We start from the raw sequence: 18,232 nt of genomic DNA on the forward strand, positions 1-18,232 counted from the left end.
TTTTTTCCGGCAAACAGATTTTCAAAACAAAACCGTATTTTACGACTCTAATCAGAGTCAGAGTAATAATTATGTTGGCGTGGTCATTTTAGATCTGAGATCGGCTAAAATTTAAACAAGGACCGTAGTTAATACCCAGCCGTCATTACTCAGTTTGCCAATAGATATCAGAAGGACAGATGCCAAAACTGAACTGCCCAAAGATAGATTTGGACGTACCAAGGAAATGGCGATACGTTCTACATTACTTACGGTTCCGGAGCTGTCGAAGGGTTTAAGTCCGTCGACGATGTTAGTCCTGCAAAGTACGCCCCACCAAACCAACATTCCAAAAACCAACCAAACTTACTGATATCAGCTCGAACCAACACCGACTTACTATACTCGGCCGTCCAGCGGCGTCCCTGAAGCATTCGAACATTCTTAGCCAATCATGCAATACTGCGTCCACGTGTGTCACGTTATGTTCTAACTACAGAGGCAGAGTCCCATTGCAGGGTTCTAACTTGTATTGAGTCGAGGTACTGACGCGAACACCATACATACGGATACTATCAAATTATATAGAAGGATATATGACCTATTGACCTGAAATTTGCTACGTGACCTCTACTATCTTCTTTCGAGGTGATGATTTTTATTACTGTTTTTATTTTTATTATATTTTATTGTAGAATCAACTCTTGGAAGCAGGGAGGTGCGTGCGTATAGGCACCGTTCTCATCCCTACCACCTTCGCCGTCACTTCCCTTACCTCTTCATATCTTAAATCATTCTTGAGTCAGACTGAAGACTTAAGTGCCAGCTTAAGTGAAAAATTTAAGAGAACGTACTAAGTAATTGCAACACAAACACTGACCTAATCAGTTTTTACACAGAAAGATGCTGATAGAAGAAGTGGGTCACTAGAGTGGAGGATCAAGCGCAACAACCACTGAGCAAAAGAATGATAGACGTACAGAGAACGAGGATGAAAACTACAAGTCAAGTGTACTCACTGCCGTTATTGTGCAGTGCGCCGTTACTAGTAGTATATATTATTTGAAATAGAAAAAAATCTAATTCTAACGTAGATAATCTGTACAAAACGTTTTTAAAACCTGGTAGGATCTGATCAATAACATCTTAGAATAAGCGTTTAAAATGAGGAAGCAGATTCTCTCCGCACTTTCTTATTCTATTTATTTTTATTCATTTATTGATTTATCTAAGTTTAAACTAGCTCTCTTTCTCATGGGTGGGGATTGATTTGTTTCGAACCTACTTTTGTTAAACTTGACTTGCTGGTATGGAATGTTATTTAATTTTAATAAAACGCCAAAAAAATATAAATCAATTCTTAAGGCACATTATTAATCCTTGGCTTTTACTTCATTGTAATCATAAGGGCTGTTAGTCTCTTTTATTGTCCTGTTGCGTATTGTCTTTTATGTCCTGCATTGTTCTTGGTTCTACAGCACTTTGGTCAGCTTTTGTTGTTTTTTAAAGGTGCTATATAAATACATTTGATATTTTGATCAACTTTTGAAGGTGTAATACATTTATGGTGAATTCAGCAGTTAATATCCGCCTCACAAACTATTAGGGCTGGGCGATATAATAACATTTGATCACAACTGTTTTTCATATCAGTTGATATTGATGGTTATCACAATATAACGTCAAGTCGTTATTTATTCCATCCAACGACTTTTCCATTAGGATTACACATTGGAATGTGAACTAGCGCTGCAATGATTATTCGACGTAATCGACGACGACTACAAAAAATCGTTGACGAGTCATAAACAAAACCTTCAATAGGGGCTCCAGTCACAAAGATCCACATTGGTTTGTGTAACTGCAATGCACTACATGAACGTCTAGGGAGCGTATCGTGTGTTATTGTTTGTCAAGACTGCACACAGTCCTACCGACGAAGAAGAATGTAGAGGAAAATAAACGTGGCTTCAATGGCGAGTCGGATAGAGGAGGGGAAAGGAGATGGAAAAAAATTGAGACAGAAACTTTCAAAAGTTTGGGAGCACTTTGCCAAAAAAGAAAAAAAAGTTGAACGCTAATTATGTAAAGTGGAGCTTTCTTTTCTGTGTATATCAAGGCTTCGACAATGACGGTTAACCCTTAAACCGACACATACTTGGGGGTTAATGCACCCCTGGACACCAAATACTTTTTTGCTGCGCTTTTTAAATAAACGTTACAATTCGCAAAGAAAATGTGAAATTTTAATGGAACACGTATTTTTTTCATGCAAAAAACGTCACAATTACTGCAACACGAATCATTTTACACATTTTCTAATGAACTGTAAAAACTATAAAAAAAACTACTGCAACAATCCATTATTATATGTTCAAAGTGCAACTGAAGCCATTGATGAAATTAAGTAAATCACCGAACCAACTGCGCTTGAACTGGCTTCATGCAAACACACAGAGGTAGATGCTGATGCTTGCAGGCTCGTCTGGAGCAGCGGCTCAATCCCAGAGACAGTGAGGCTGCAGGGGCGGCAGTGCTTGTAAGCTGGCTGCTCAACGAATATTCACAGTGACTCATCAGCTCCGGCGTGCTGCCAGATTGCACTGAGAAACAACTTTAGCCGGTTGTGGAGTTCAATGAATGTACGTCAGCTTCGGCGTGCTTCCAAATTGCACTGGAAACCGGTTAAGCGCATATAACTTTAGTTATGCTTGCTAACGTTTGGAGCTATACTGTAGTAAAAGAGTGAATAGGAGTATAATATTTGAGTTCATATGAATAGTAAACCATCCATCCATTATCCAACCTGCTATATCCTACATACAGGGTCACGGGAGTCTGCTGGAGCCAATCCCAGCCAGCACAGGATGCAAGCTAGGAAACAAACTCCGGGCAGGGCGCCAGCACACCGCAGGGCACACACACACACCCCCCAAGTACACACACACGGGACAATTTAGGATCGCCAGTGCCACCTAACCTGCATGTCTTTGGACTGTGGGAGGAAACCCACGCAGACACGGGGAGAAAACCACGCAGGGAGGAACCAGGAAGCGAACCCAGGTCTCCTAACTGTGAGGCGGCAGCACTACCACTGCGCCACCATGCCACCCCAAGGTAACTTGTGTTTTGGAGTATATCAGTAATTAGGTTGTTACATATTTTAGTCCGTTATTTTTTTATTTTGGCATAATGTAGATTATCACATAATGTACTATAACACTTTTCCTTCAGAGTGTGATGATTAAAACATCTTTCTCTGTCTGCAAAATCATTCTTGTGTATTCCTGCTACCTCTGAGCGTCTCTTCTCAGCAGCTGGGGCCATCGTCTCAAAGCAGAGAGCCAGCCTCACACCAGAGCCTGTCGAAATGCTCACGTCCTGCACTGCAATCAGGAATATATGAACTGAATCTTTTATAAACTGTACATTATTGTTTTATTTTATTTGTATTGAAGCTTTATTTAAACTTTTGGACTTTAAGACACACCAGTGGCCATTTTTGGTTAAGTTAAATGCACTTTTTTTGTTTAAAGACTGTGTGCACTTTAGTTTGTATTGTTTAATGCAGGTGATTAACTGGTAGATCACAAAGGTAGTGCAGGTCGATCGCGTTGAATTCAAAAACATTTTTTTTAAATGTTAGTCTATCACATATCCTCCCTATGGCATTTGCCACTTGATTGACATGCAGGGCGTCCAGTCTGAGATCTCTTCTCTTCTAACACACTGGTCATCCCGTACACACGATCACACGCTCAAGCTACTGCAAAACTCCGGCTATCTAAGTGATCTAGTTAGCCTTCCAATTTATATCGACTAAAGAAGGGATTTAAAAAAATGTTGGTTATGGGTTGGATGTGGAATTGGAAGAGGATTTTTTTCTGATAATGTCACAATCGAAGTGCGTTTGTCTGATTTGTCAATCTATCATTGCTATTCCAAATAAGGAAAATGTGGAAAGACACTTTCAAACTGTTCATAAAAACTACAGAACTGACGTCCTTCCAAAAAGCTATCTGAGAAAGAGAAAGGAGAGGGAACTAAAATCGCAGTTAATCGGACAGCCGCCATTTTTCACTCGGCTGAATTCAAAAGCTCCTTGACTGAATTATTTGGCTCTGCTTATTTATAAGAGTCAGCCTTTTGCCACATGAAGATTATTAAATCCAAATACTGTAGTGACCATAAATGGATTGAATTGTTATTGTGCCATAAAGGTTATTCAGTTATGTAAGGTACGACAACATATGTTTTATGTATAAGTATAGCATTTTTAATGTAGGTAGATCATTTCGACCTGGTCATTTTAAAGTAGCTCGCAAGCTGAAAAAGTGTGGGCACCCCAGTTTAATGTATTTCTTTTTTATTGTGATGGTCACACTAATATAAAACCTTGATTATTTTCAGATTCATGTTTCACTGGTTGTTATTTTAATTTGATTATTAGTAATTTTGATCGTGTTAATGCAAAGACATCAGGGTGACATTCACAGGTGGACAGACGTGAGCAGATGAGGCAAGATGGGCACTAGAGCCCAGAACAGGATGTGCAACCACAGGTATCAAAATAGTCAGGCATGAAATAATCGTGACTAATCGTGGCGGGGGGGGGCGGGGGTTTGGTAGTCGACTACCAATAATCATTAGTTGTAGCCCTAATGTGAACATAAAAAAATTACAACAAATTAAAGGGACTGCCAACGTGAGCCAAATTTTAATTAAAAATGACACACAAAAAATCTAAAATCTTAAGTTTTGTCATCATAAATACTAATGACGCTGAAGAATTCACAGGATACCAAATTGTACAGACACACAGACTTGGATACCTGGGGCCTTTGCACGTAGTCACACCAATATGCTGGGCTTTTCAAGGTTTTTTTTATTGTTTCTGTTCAAATGTAGTTGTCTGTTAAAGATCAACGAACAAATATTTTCCACAAATAGAATATGCTGTTGACTAAATGACTAAAACACAAATTAAATTAAGAAAATGACCAGAGCTTATCCCAGATATACAAATTCCAAGTTTAAATAAAGGGAACTTTTGATCATCTTGGACTGAAAAACCGTCAAATAAATAAAAGTAAATTCCTTTATCATATTTGAAATTGCAAAAAAAAAAAAAAAAAAAACAAATTTACTGTTTTGCATTTCTAAACAAAAATAAAACACTAAAATGTCCTCATGCACAATTTACAAGGTCATTTTCCTACAAAATTCAGGCAAGGAAGACAAGCCTGTGTGCTGTTCACGGGTTTCAAAGCTGCTCTGTCAGGGTCACCGTGTCACCTCCTGAGCTAAACCCTAATTTCTGAGGGGGAGCTGATTGCAGAGACGCTCAGGTAGGGCTGTGCAAACAAAAACGATGACGGAAGGGTTTGTCGCTGCCACTTCTGGGACGGCTTTGAAACTGCTGTTGTGTGTATACAAGCCACGTGTGCCAGTCTTTTGCTCGTTACAAACTAGTCACCAGGCCATTCATTTTAACCCTGCTGATTTGTTTTGCTTTAGGTTTTCCAAGCTTTCCCAGTTCCCAGCCATCTGTGCTTCCCGGGGAGGACCCGCCACCATATTCTCCCATGACGTCACCAGAGAGTGGCAGTGCACCCATGATCAGCTGCAGAGTGTGCCAGTCGCTTATCAATGTCGAAGGCAAGATGCACCAACATGTTGTTAAGTGCGGGGTGTGCAATGAGGCAACGGTGAGTAGAGGGTCACATTCAAGGGACATTCAAGATTTTGAAGTGGACTTTTATTGTGAACGTTTTGAGCTATTTAGAAAGGGCTTTCTGAGAGGGGGATTAAAAATGATATAAAATTTAAAAATGTGTAAATTGAAAGATAAATGTACATGAAATAATTCACTTGAAATTCCTTTTAAGAGCAGGCTCAGTGTTTGCTTTCTATCACTTTCCCTTCTGTTTTTTCCCCTGGTGACTCTGCACAGACTTCCCTAATCCAGGCCATATGGTTTAGAAACTTCTTCTAGTGAATTCCTAAGTGCTGTTGTGTGTGTGTGTGTTGGGTCTGAAAAATCACATCTGTCTCCAATGGACTGTGTTCAGTATGGGAGAAGTCAAAGAGGCATTCTTACTGAATAACCACACCACCTCCACTCGCTGCTTACAATCCAATGGCACAAAAACTCGGTGCCGGTGGTCATTCGGTTGTGTGTTCTTCGTCTTCAGTGCAGGAATCAGATTTGGGTCCCTTGTAGCTAGAATTTCATTTTCTTGTTTGTTATACCCAGCTCATGAAGCTCCTGTTTAGTCTCTATTTTTATGTGTACGCATCATGTAATTTGTGACATTTCTAAGTGTATATTACCTGTGAACTTGTTGCAGCTCTCTTTGCCTGCACTCAGGAAATGCTGTGCAACAAAAATACATTTTAAGTTATTTTTGAGTTATCTTTCATCTGTGTTTATAAGTAAAAGTAAGAGGAATACCTTATAAATTACTCCGTATATACAGAGTGTATATATATATATATATATATATTTATATATAATGTATAAAAACAGCAATGCTTTCATTGAGATACAGTCCCTTTTGTTCTGGCGTTTGTCCCGTTCTTGAAAACATTCCATGTATTAATCCTTTGTTATCATGCCAGTTTTTCCTGGATTTCTCCCATGGTAGCAATTCTTCACTTCAGTCCCAATTTTAATATCAGTATGCTGGGAGTGAGATCTTGCAAAGCAAGGGGGTGCTGTGCCCTGAATGTGGACCGCAATACCACAGCAAGGGGAGCAGTGGAGTGTGTACGCCTGATGAGCCCAGATAAGGGCCATATATATATATATATATATATATATATATATATATATATATATATATATATATATATATATATATATATATATATATATATATATATATATATATATATATATATATATATATATATATATATATATATATATATATATATATATATACTGTATATATATATATATATACTGTATATATACTGTATATATATATATATATATACTGTATATATATATATATATATAGATAGATAGATAGATAGAGATATATATGAACTGTAACTATTATGATGATCAAGTCTGTCAATGACAAAAAAAACATGATTGTCAATGTCTGTTGAAAATCCGACATGGTGACTTGTAGGAAAAAAAAAAAAAATCAATCAAGTCACATGCACGATTGTACATTAAATACCAGAAACGCGCATTCGTTTAGCTCGATACTGTGCCATTCTGCGGATATTCTAACTAGCCTCTGGGTATATGATATTGAGTGGCATCTTTGAGAATTTTTTGTGGCCAAACCACAAACTCCTCATCTATGCTGAAAAGAATGAGACCAATGACTTAAACTATCTGGAATGATTTTCTAATACTTGGGTGGCTTTGCTCCCCTTTTGTGATAAAGCAAAGAGCTTGACGATATGGGACCATCTTAGAGTAGTATTGCCTCTTCACCGACTCAAGAGGAACCAGTAGTGGTGCATGAAGAGAGGATGACCCTTACGTGTGATTACATGTATACACAAAAGTGAAGAGTAGGCGAGTTACAAACCCCTCCCACTCCCACCCCGTTTATATGCCCAAGGCCACTTGTGGAGTAGTTGTTTTGGCAAAAAGGCACCAATCTCTTAATAAAGTGGTTTTTAAAAAAAAAAAGTTAAGCATCATCGATGTCCTCCTCCAATCCAACAATGGGCATGGAGCCGTGTCTCCCAATACAGTGCTGCTGAGTACATTAAGCTCATTGACATACATTTTAGCAATTTCAGAAACATTTGACGCAAATTATTTCAACCAGAAGAAGAAACAATTGGACTTCCCTAAGCATTTGACTCAGGAAATTTATTGAGTAGACTCCTCCACCTTTTTCTGCCCATGGCTGCTGCTTGCATCTGCAAAGCAAAGACCATATGTTGAACGGACATGCTTGGACCATTAATCATGTGCTGGCCACGTAACTGGGTTACTGGTGGAGAAATTTACATATGTTAACTTGGTTTGTCAGAGATCAATATCACAGTTTCTGTAACCAGAATAAAGGTATACAGTGCATCCGGAAAGTATTCACAGTGCATCACTTTTTCCACATTTTGTTATGTTACAGCCTTATTCCAAAGTGGATTAAATTAATTTTTTCCTTAGAATTCTACACACAACACCCCATAATGACATGAAAAAAGTTTACTTGAGATTTTTGCAAATTTATTAAAAATAAAAAAACTGAGAAAGCACATATCCATAAGTATTAGCAGCCTTTGCCATGAAGCTCCAAATTGAGCTCAGGTGCATCCTGTTTCTCCTGATCATCCTTGAGATGTTTCATTGGAGTCCACCTGTGGTCAATTCAGTTGACTGGACATGATTTGAAAGGCACACACCTGTCTATAGAAGGTCCCACAGTTGACAGTTCATGTCAGAGCACAAACCAAGCATGAAGTCAAAGGAATTGTCTGTAGACCTCCGAGACAGGATTGTCTCAAGGCACAAATCTGGGGAAGGTTACAGAAAAATTTCTGCTGCTTTGAAGGTCCCAATGAGCACAGTGGCCTCCATCATCCGTAAGTGGAAGAAGTTCGAAACCACCAGGACTCTTCCTAGAGCTGGCCGGCCATCTAAACTGAGCGATCGGGGAGAAGGGCCTTAGTCAGTGAGGTGGCCAAGAACCCGATGGTCACTCTGTCAGAGCTCCAGAGGTCCTCTGTGGAGAGAGGAGAACCTTCCAGAAGGACAACCATCTCTGCAGCAATCCACCAATCAGGCCTGTATGGTAGAGTGGCCAGACGGAAGCCACTCCTTAGTAAAAGGCACATGGCAGCCCACCTGGAGTTTGCCAAAAGGCACCTGAAGGACTCTCAGACCATGAGAAACAAAATTCTCTGGTCTGATGAGACAAAGATTGAACTCTTTGGTGTGAATGCCAGGCATCACGTTTGGAGGAAACCAGGCACCACTCATCACCAGGCCAATACCATCCCTACAGTGAAGCATGGTGGTGGCAGCATCAGGAACTGGGAGACTAGTCAGGATAAAGGGAAAGATGACTGCAGCAATGTACAGAGACATCCTGGATGAAAACCTGCTCCAGAGCGCTCTTGACCTCAGACTGGGGCGACGGTTCATCTTTCAGCAGGACAACGACCCTAAGCACACAGCCAAGATATCAAAGGAGTGGCTTCAGGACAACTCTGTGAATGTCCTTGAGTGGCCCAGACTTGAATCCGATTGAACATCTCTGGAGAGATCTTAAAATGGCTGTGCACCGACGCTTCCCATCCAACCTGATGGAGCTTGAGAGGTGCTGCAAAGAGAAAATGGGCGAAACTGGCCAAGGATAGGTGTGCCAAGCTTGTGGCATCATATTCAAAAAGACTTGAGGCTGGAATTGCTGCCAAAGGTGCATCGACAAAGTATTGAGCAAAGGCTGTGAATACTTATGGACATGGGATTTCTCAGTTTTTTTATTTTTAATAAATTTGCAAAAACCTCAAGTAAACTTTTTTCACGTTGTCATTATGGAGAACGAATCCATTTTGGAATAAGGCAGTAACATAACAAAATGTGGAAAAAGTGATGAAGCGCTGTGAATACTTTCCGGATGCACTGTACAGTATGTGGTATAATAACTGGGCACATGTTAACACAGGTCCAGAAACACACTTCATCAGGACTTTCCTTTGGCTTAACAAGAGAAGATTAATAATTATGCAAAAGACACGTAAGTTAAATATTTAATAAGTAAACAGAACAGAGAAAACAAAAGGCATGAATGAAAAATGCCTGAAGTATTCCTTCTTACTGAGTGAAGTTTAAAAATGAAAAACCTTTTTGCCTTTATATGTTTATTTTAAAGGGTACATTGCCCGGAACTTGGAGATCTATAAGTGAGCTCGTGTTTGCAGTAGTAGAAACTTCAGAGATTTTATTTTGATTCTGAATTGAACTTTTTCAGCAGTGTTAATTGCTATCATCTTAAAGTTTATTTCCACAAGTTCTAAAATGCCATTAATTCTCAGAATTTAAATAACAGCTCAGTTTCAGTTCCCAGTTATGAAGGCGGGGATTTTGCCTTTTGTCAAAGAGGAAATAATTATACACTTTCCACCCCAGGTGGTCTGTCTGTCTTAAATTTGTTAATGGGGCATTTATTTTCTAGTGCACTTTTTTGTATTTCCACACTCCTTTACTGCACCACTAGTACAAATTCAGAAGATCGTGAGCACTTTTTTTAAAAAGTAAAATTTTTACAGCCCTTACAAGTTTCTGTTTTGGTAAATGTGGAGTATAAATATTGCGCTTTGTCTTTCAGCCAATAAAAAATGCTCCAGCTGGGAAGAAGTATGTCCGCTGTCCTTGTAACTGTCTGCTGATCTGTAAAGTAACATCACAAAGGATAGCTTGTCCCCGGCCGTACTGGTAGGTGCATAACAATTTCTGCTTTTATCTAATTTTCATTTCCTATCTTTTTCTTCGTCTTCATCTTTTCCCACTTCTATGTTGGGTCAATGTGCTTGCTCAGCCTTTTCCAAGCAGCTTGGTCCTGCATCTCCTTGCCAGTCAGACTGTTTTCCTTTAAATCTTCTTTTGCTTTTTATCCTTTCACCTCCACTTCAGCTTCCTTGGCTTTCTCTTCCCCTACTCTTCCGTTCCCATCCCTCTTTTGCCCAAATATTCCTTGTCTCTCCTCATCACAAGTCCTTTCCTGTCCATTCTTAGATATCCTCCTATCTTTTGCTGTACCTCTGATTGTCTCATTTCTTCATTGTCCACACATTCATCTCCACATTCTCATTTCTCCTACACCCAACTTCTTCTGCTGCACTCCCTTTACTGCCCATGTCTCGGCTCCATGCCTCATTGCTGGTCTTAAAAGCCAGACCTTCACCCTTTGCCTTAATTAATCGATCACACAAAACTCCTGATACCTTCTTTGACTTGTTCCACCCACACAGCACTCTATGGGTTAGCTCTGCATCTAATTTTCCATCTTAAGCTACCACTGATCCCAGATCTTCAAATGTATCACCTCTTTTCAGTAGTTCTCCCTAAATTCTGCTCATCATTAAACCTCAGATGTTCTGTCTTCTTACTGTTTAAGTTTTATTTCTGTCTTCCAAAGCTCTTCTAAATTCGTCCTCCCATGTGAAGGTTTTCTTTTCCACCCATAAAGGGCTGCAGCAGGTTTTAAGTAGCACCATTAACTATCAGATGCATCCTGATATCTTTAACTTGTGTTTTAATTTGCCATAGTGTTTATTGAGAAAGACACCTTATAAGTTTGATTTTTAAGGTATAATTGGATGTTGTGTATTTTTTATTCTTCTTTTTTGAATTAATTTCAAATAGACAGACTTCATTAATCCCATTGGCAGATTCAGGTGTATACAGCAGCAGAAATGTAAAAAACAAGGATACAGGCTAACAGGACAAGCAATACAGCTAATTAATAGTTAGGTAGATAAGTAAGTAAATAAAAATGAGTACATCTATTGCAAGCATTAAATTGTCTGATAGCAGAGCCCAGTAATAACCCCAGAGGTGCATCTTAGCACCTTGTGGTGGAATAAGCCTGTGGCTAACAGTGCTCCAAGACAGCCCCTCCTGGAAGGGATTTTTCAGGATGGTGTCTAATTTTGATTCCATCCTTGTTTCCCACAACAGCTTCCAGCATGTCCAGGGTTCGCCCTGCGATGACGCAGGCTTTCTTGATGAATTTATTTTGTCATTGTGCTTCTTTTGAGCTCAGATTGCTTTTGCAGGAGACTACAGCTTAGAAAAGCACACTGGCTACTGAGGACTGATAGAATTTCCTGCAGCTTGCTGCATACATCAAAAGACTTGAGTCTCCTTAGCAAGTCCAGTCTGCTGTGGCCCTTATTGTATGGCGACACTGTGTTCTCAGACAAGTCCAGTTTGTTGTTTTACTTTATGTGAACCCCAAACCCACAGGTACTTGTGTCTCTGCACTACTTCTACGTCCTCCCCATCAATGGTGACTTGTCTTAGGAGCTTCTTGGCACGTCAGAAATCCACCATCAGTTCCTTTGTGTAGGTGATCCACCCTTTACCACAAGACAAAGTCCCCCACGACTTTCCTCTACTTGACTCAATTCCTTTATTAATGCAGCCTATGATGGAGAAGTCATCTGTAAATTTCTGTAGGTGGCAAGCACTGGTATTGTGCCAGAAGTCTGTTGTGTGGAGGGTGAGCAGGAAGGGAGACGGGACATTTCACTGAGGCTGCTCCAGTATTACACTCCACCATTTTCTGACTCATAGTACCTCAGCCTCACAAACTGCTGTCTCTTGATCGGGGAGTTCATGATCCAGGAGATTCAAACCTTTAAGCCTTTTCTCCAGTCCGTGAGTCAGAATGGTGTTAAAAGTGCTAGAAACGTCAAACAATGTTATCCCGACTGTGCTGCTGGCTTTGTCCAAGTGGGAGTAGCTCTGTGGAGCTTGGAGATGTGAGCATCCACCACACCTGTATGTGTCTGATAGGCTAACTGCTGAGGGTCTAGATAGTCTAAGACTGGGGTCATAGGTCTTTTAGGACCAGCCTCTGAAAGGATTTCATGATTTCCGTATGTATTTAATTTCATTAGAACAACAACACAAAAACAATGCAAGGGCACAATGCATCCTTGATATTTCTACATAGTGGAGATTTTGAGGTGCTGTGGCTTAGACATTGGACTCTTTTAGGGTGAATGTTGACTCTTTTCAAAATCCAGGGGTAGAGGGCGATAATCGGCTGTAAACTGCGACAAAACTCGATGTTATGTTTCAGTTTGCCTCTCTTTGCTAGAAGGAAAGACGGTTTGGTTGATCTGACCTCGATTACCTGCACATGCATGAGAATTGACGAGCAAACAACCTCTGAAATGGCATCGACATCTGGCGAGAGACCAAAGCGAACACGCAAAGCAAAATACTCTGTGGACGACATTTTGCATATTGGCGTTGAATCGGATTTTGATGCAAGTGATCTGGAGATGGAGGTCGAAAACGAAAGTGAAGTACTGGCATCGCCTGATTGGTCCCCAGCTGATTGTGGTGCTGATGCGTCGATGGCAACATTCACCTGGGAGGACCGCCACTTACAATGACAGGAGTTACAAACCAGATTGCATCGCACTGTGGTTGCCACCACGACGTGAAGACAGCCAGGCAGGCAGCTAGCCTGCTGCTCCACACAGCCGGCAGAAACGGCAAACAGGCAGCGACCACTATTTAGAACAAAGCAACATATGTTTTATGTTGAGTTATGTGTGAAAGCATTGTTTTGTGTGCTTTTCAGAAAACTGAGTTGTTTGGGGAAAAAATATTCAGCCCCCAAAGAGTTAAAGGTCCATTTACACTTGAGTGTTATAATTTTCCAGCATTGACTTGCCATTTTTCAACCTATTTTATGGTGTTTGGTTTTTGTTTTGCTGGGACTGACATTGTTTCCCATCAACATTTTGTAAGATGTGAGGTGACTGTTGCAGCTCCAGAATGTCTTCTATGACTTTAGCGTTTTTAATCCTGGAAGTCAGAATGCTGATGAGGAGGTGTCATCAACGTCCTGTGCAAAGTTATTCATCGTGTACTGGGTTTAGAGTTGCATTTTAATCCCCCTTGTTCTTGAACTTGTCGAACACTGGAGTCTTTCAAAAGCAAACCACAAACTTAAACTTTGTTTATGCATTCTAGGAATTGAAAGAATTCAAAGGTGTTGTCTTCACAGTTGTCATGCATCAGAGGATTGGAGCCAGAAGCTCAGTGAGTGGTCTCTGCAAGACGCAAGAACCCCAGCCCGGGGAAGACCTGCTTTGTATTAGACAGTCAGTCACGTGTAAAAGTTTCTATTACCATGAGATATGAGACTTGTGCATGGCCACCGTTGATCCAGCATTGCTTTCAATGTGAAAAGTGTGAAAGTGTGTTTTCTGTGTAAGTGATGCAGCTCTAGAAAATGAGAGCACAGCCTGGCACGTCACACCCTCCCTCTTAGCTTGATTTACTTGTTTTGTGAAGTGACTTTCTAAAACCTGATCTGCAAGTCGGAAAAGGACATTTGTGTTAACGTGTTCTCTACTGGGACGGCATTGAACAAAGAAATTAAGACAGCAGCTCCATTACACATCTAATGAATCTTGTGCATTTTGCCTACAAAGCCATTATAGCAGCACATGGTCCATTACAAACATGTCATCCCAAAGTTAATAATGGAGTGCATCAAGTACCCAATTTATCACCTGACATTCCTTTTCAATTTGTGGAATAATTACGTTAACTGGGCAACAATTTATTGCTTAAATGCATCAAGCACAACCTGAGATGATACAACACCCAAACAACACACGTTTATTGAAGTGTGGTGAACTGTGTGATAGAGCTCAGGGCGCTTCTTGACCAAGTGTCGATGAAGACTTTCTTCACTACAGTGTCCGAGGGGTGCGACGTGTTTAGAAACTCCCTGCTTCACTCCTGGCACATCCAACAGTAAGAGGCCGCCGTGACTTCTTGTAAAAATGCTACATGTTGTTTTTTTTTTATTTTAAATGGCATTTTACAGATGTTACAATTCATTTCAATATAACGAGCATTACTGCTGGTAAAATGCTTAGACGTGAGTTAAGTCATTGGAAAAGGAATGGCAAATAACTGTAAAAGTGATTTAGGAGCATTCTGGTGTTAAAATGGTAGAAAAATATTTACGTGTGAACAGACCCTAAAATGTTGCTGATTTCACTGTGTGAATGTGAGCAGGTCATGTGACTCGTTTACACTCCCAATTACAAAAATATATATCTCTATTATATAAAAAAAAAAAATCTTTCAACAAGACGAGACCTGTGTATTGAAATTTTTTAAGTCACGCCCAGCACACGGTCCTCTCATTCATGTGAATGCTTTTGTCAGCTCGTTTAAATTTTAACGTTTTCCTCACTTTTAAGTTCGCAATTAAAGAAGACTTATTATATCCAAATCTTATTGAAGAATTTCATCACAAAGGGTTATCAACAGAAGAAATGAGCAAATGAGTAGCATCGAGAAACGAAGTCAAATGAATTGACATGAAAATTGTTGATCAGTTACACGGTAAATTGGTTAAATGCGTATCAGTAGACTCTCCTGAAGCTGTTGGTGGTGATGGTGTGGAAGACGAAAACATCAACTTACAATATCACAAAGAATATCTAGAATCGTTAACACCATCGGGGCTTCCACATCATCAGGGAATAACATTAGACACCAAAGGAGAGCTTGATACACCATTCGTAATTAAAACATCAACAGTTTCCCGTTAGAATAGCTTTTGCAAAGACAATTAACAAATCTCAGAGCCAAACATTCGAAAAAGTCATTTTATTTAATAGAGAGAGAAACGAAATTCACTCCTAGGCAGTTGTACATTGCGTTGATGCAAATGTAACAATTCCCAAGAAAATAAAAATCTGTTTAAATTGTACATCCGCGTCCCCATAAGCGAGCAGCAAAACTGCAAAGAGGCTAGCGCGTAGCACAGGCCCAGGGAGTTGGCGAGTGAAGTGAGAAGGGGGCAAAGCCCCCTAGTGTGTGTGTGTCTGTATATGTGTATATATATGTATGTATGTATATACAGTACAGGCCAAAAGTTTGGACACACCTTCTCATTCAATGTGTTTTCTTTATTTTCATGGTAGATTCTCGCTGAAGGCATCAAAACTATGAATGAACACATGTGGAGTTATGTACTTAACAAAAAAAAGGTGAAATAACTGAAAACATGTTTTATATCCTAGTTTCTTCAAAACTCTGATTACTGCTTTGCACACTCTTGGCATTCTCTCGATGAGCTTCAACAGGTAGTCACCTGAACTGGTTTTCACTTCACAGGTGTGCCTCATCAGGGTTATTTAGTGGAATTTCTTGCTTTATCAGTGGGGTTGGGACCAGCAGTTGTGTTGTGCAGAAGTCAGGTTAGTTGGACGATCATTTATTTTTCAACAGGACAATGAGCCCAAACACACCTCCAGGCTGTCTAAGGGCTATTTGACCAAGAAGGAGAGTGACGGAGTGCTGGAAATGGTCATGAAAAGAAAGAAAACACATTGAATGAGGAGGTGTGTCCAAACTTTTGGCCTGTACTGTATGTATGTATATGTGTGTGTGTGTGTGTGTGTGGATGTATAAATAAATAATTAAAAAAAAAAATGTAATGCATCCTGCTGTTGTAATTCACCTTGGCTAAAAATGTAGCGATCTGGTGCCGCTAAGATTCACACCGTCGGTAGGGCGTCGATTTATTTATTTTTTCACTGCGGATTCCAGAAACATACCCAGCTTTGCAGCAAGCACGGATTCTCCCCAAACTTAACTGACGTTACAGCAGTCCTTTCAAGAGGAATGGGCAAAAGTTCCTGCCACGTACTGTGAGAAGCTTGTGGAACGTGACGCTGTGGGCAATGCCACCAAATACTAACAAAGTGTATGTCAGCATTTGGCCACTGAAAACTTGACCTGGTACATAAAGACTGAAACAAATCTGTCTCTTAGTGTTTATTTTGACTTTAGCACATATGGAAGTTAAGTAGGTTTCCTCATTGACTTAACATGTGATAATATGACGTGAAGGGAGTTTGAAAGTCTTCAGCCAAGGTGGACCTTTGGACTTGGGTGTAGCAGCACATGTCTAATAGATGCTCTGTAGAGAGCAGCAAATCCTAATGCTCTATAAAAAAACACTTGTCATTACAGATGACAGCCGCGTTGTGCACACTTACTGATTAATAAAACTCTACAAGTGGCTACCATTATTATAATGCGCAGATACTGCAATCATGAGGATGTCAGGGGTGAAACTTTACCCTTGTGTAACTTGCCGGGCCACATGGTGCTTACAGAGCTTGTTTCCTCTTCAGTTCACTTCTGGATAAATTAAGTGACTTTTTGTTGTCCTTGCATTCATTTCTTTTTTTAATGTTGTGTTGCCAAAGATGATTAAACTTTTCTGGCAGGTCTTCACTCAGCAGAAGATCCTAATTGGAATGGCAGAGATTTGGGCTAACAACCAACTGCGTGTTCCCTGCCTGTTACATGCACACCCCTCTTGTAGCTTTGAAATATCTTGGATTTAGCTTCTGTTTAGCCGTCAGGAGAGTATTTGGGTCAAGTTAAAGAGGAACGCAAACAAAATACACAAGTTGCATAACCTCTTTCAAAGAGAATTTGAAATAACGAATTAACTCACACAGAATATTTCAGTTTTAAGACAGACAATTATGCAAAGCATCAGTGTGGCTTAATGTGTCAAAGGTTATTCAAACCACTTTTAGGGTCCTTTGAGCAGGCTACTAGAGTAGTTGATAATAGAACAGCATAATGTACTGTTCATACAGTCCTATATCTGTACCGCCAAGATGTAGACAGTGGCAGGCCACAAAGGCTGAGAAAGGAGGGTCAGAAGAGGAAGCATAATTAAGTGCAGTAAACGTGCCAAAGTCAAAACAAGAAAATCAGTCCTGCCACTCATCTGAACCAAAATGTAACCCTAAAATTGAAGACAGAAATGCAGTCATTTCAATCATTTTCCATAAAATCTCAACCAAAAATGCACAATACCTTTTAGAGATGTGTCCGCCATCTTAAATGGCAGCAGCTCCTTGCTGATGGCGCTAAGTTGTGATTGACGCGACTTTCAGAAACTTGTCAGCTAAAGCACAAGTGCTCAGTCTAATGATGGCGAAAATGAAAACATAAATGGCATTTTGTCAATTTCAATGCATAATATAGTTATAGTCCTAAATAAAGATAACAATAAGCCTGTGTATAACATCCTTAGAAGTTCTGTCAAAGCCAAATATTAATGTTGAAGCTGTTACAGTCAGAGGAGACTGGGTTTTGAGTTGGGTAAACGGTAGGAGATGAAGAGTACAGGTGAAAAGTGAATGCTGCATGCGGAGAGAGTTCATCAGTGGGGTCTCGCAGGGGTCTGTCTACTTTTTCTGTTTCATATTAATGACTTAGATTCCAATAATAGTCCGTAAATCTTCAACATTTGCTGGGGATCCTAAAGTTGGAGAGATAGCAGATTGCCAAGGAGGCCACAAAAAAATTAAATCTGTAGAACTGAAAAGCGCTACCTGTAGACAAAAGAACGTTGATGATAAATATAAGACAGAGAGACGCTGCCTTAGAGGAAGCAAACTCTGAAAAGGATTTCCTGTAGTAGGGAGTCATGTAGCAGTGATCAGGCCCTGCACCCATCTCCCCCAGCTGCTGCAGATG

General features: G+C 40.0%; 1 protein-coding gene across 1 annotated transcript in view; it reads left to right on the top strand.

Annotated features, from left to right (window-relative positions):
* pip4p1a (phosphatidylinositol-4,5-bisphosphate 4-phosphatase 1a) overlaps window positions 1-18,232 on the top strand; it is a 77,144-nt gene that overhangs the window by 37,260 nt on the left and 21,652 nt on the right. The window contains exons 2-3 of the mRNA XM_039743807.1: window positions 5,497-5,687; window positions 10,287-10,393. Of these exons, the coding sequence (XP_039599741.1) occupies window positions 5,497-5,687; window positions 10,287-10,393 (298 nt within the window). The remainder of the gene's footprint in view (window positions 1-5,496; window positions 5,688-10,286; window positions 10,394-18,232) is intronic.

The sequence above is a fragment of the Polypterus senegalus genome, chromosome 1, assembly GCF_016835505.1.
Source record: "Polypterus senegalus isolate Bchr_013 chromosome 1, ASM1683550v1, whole genome shotgun sequence".
Classification (NCBI taxonomy): Eukaryota; Metazoa; Chordata; class Cladistia; order Polypteriformes; family Polypteridae; genus Polypterus; species Polypterus senegalus.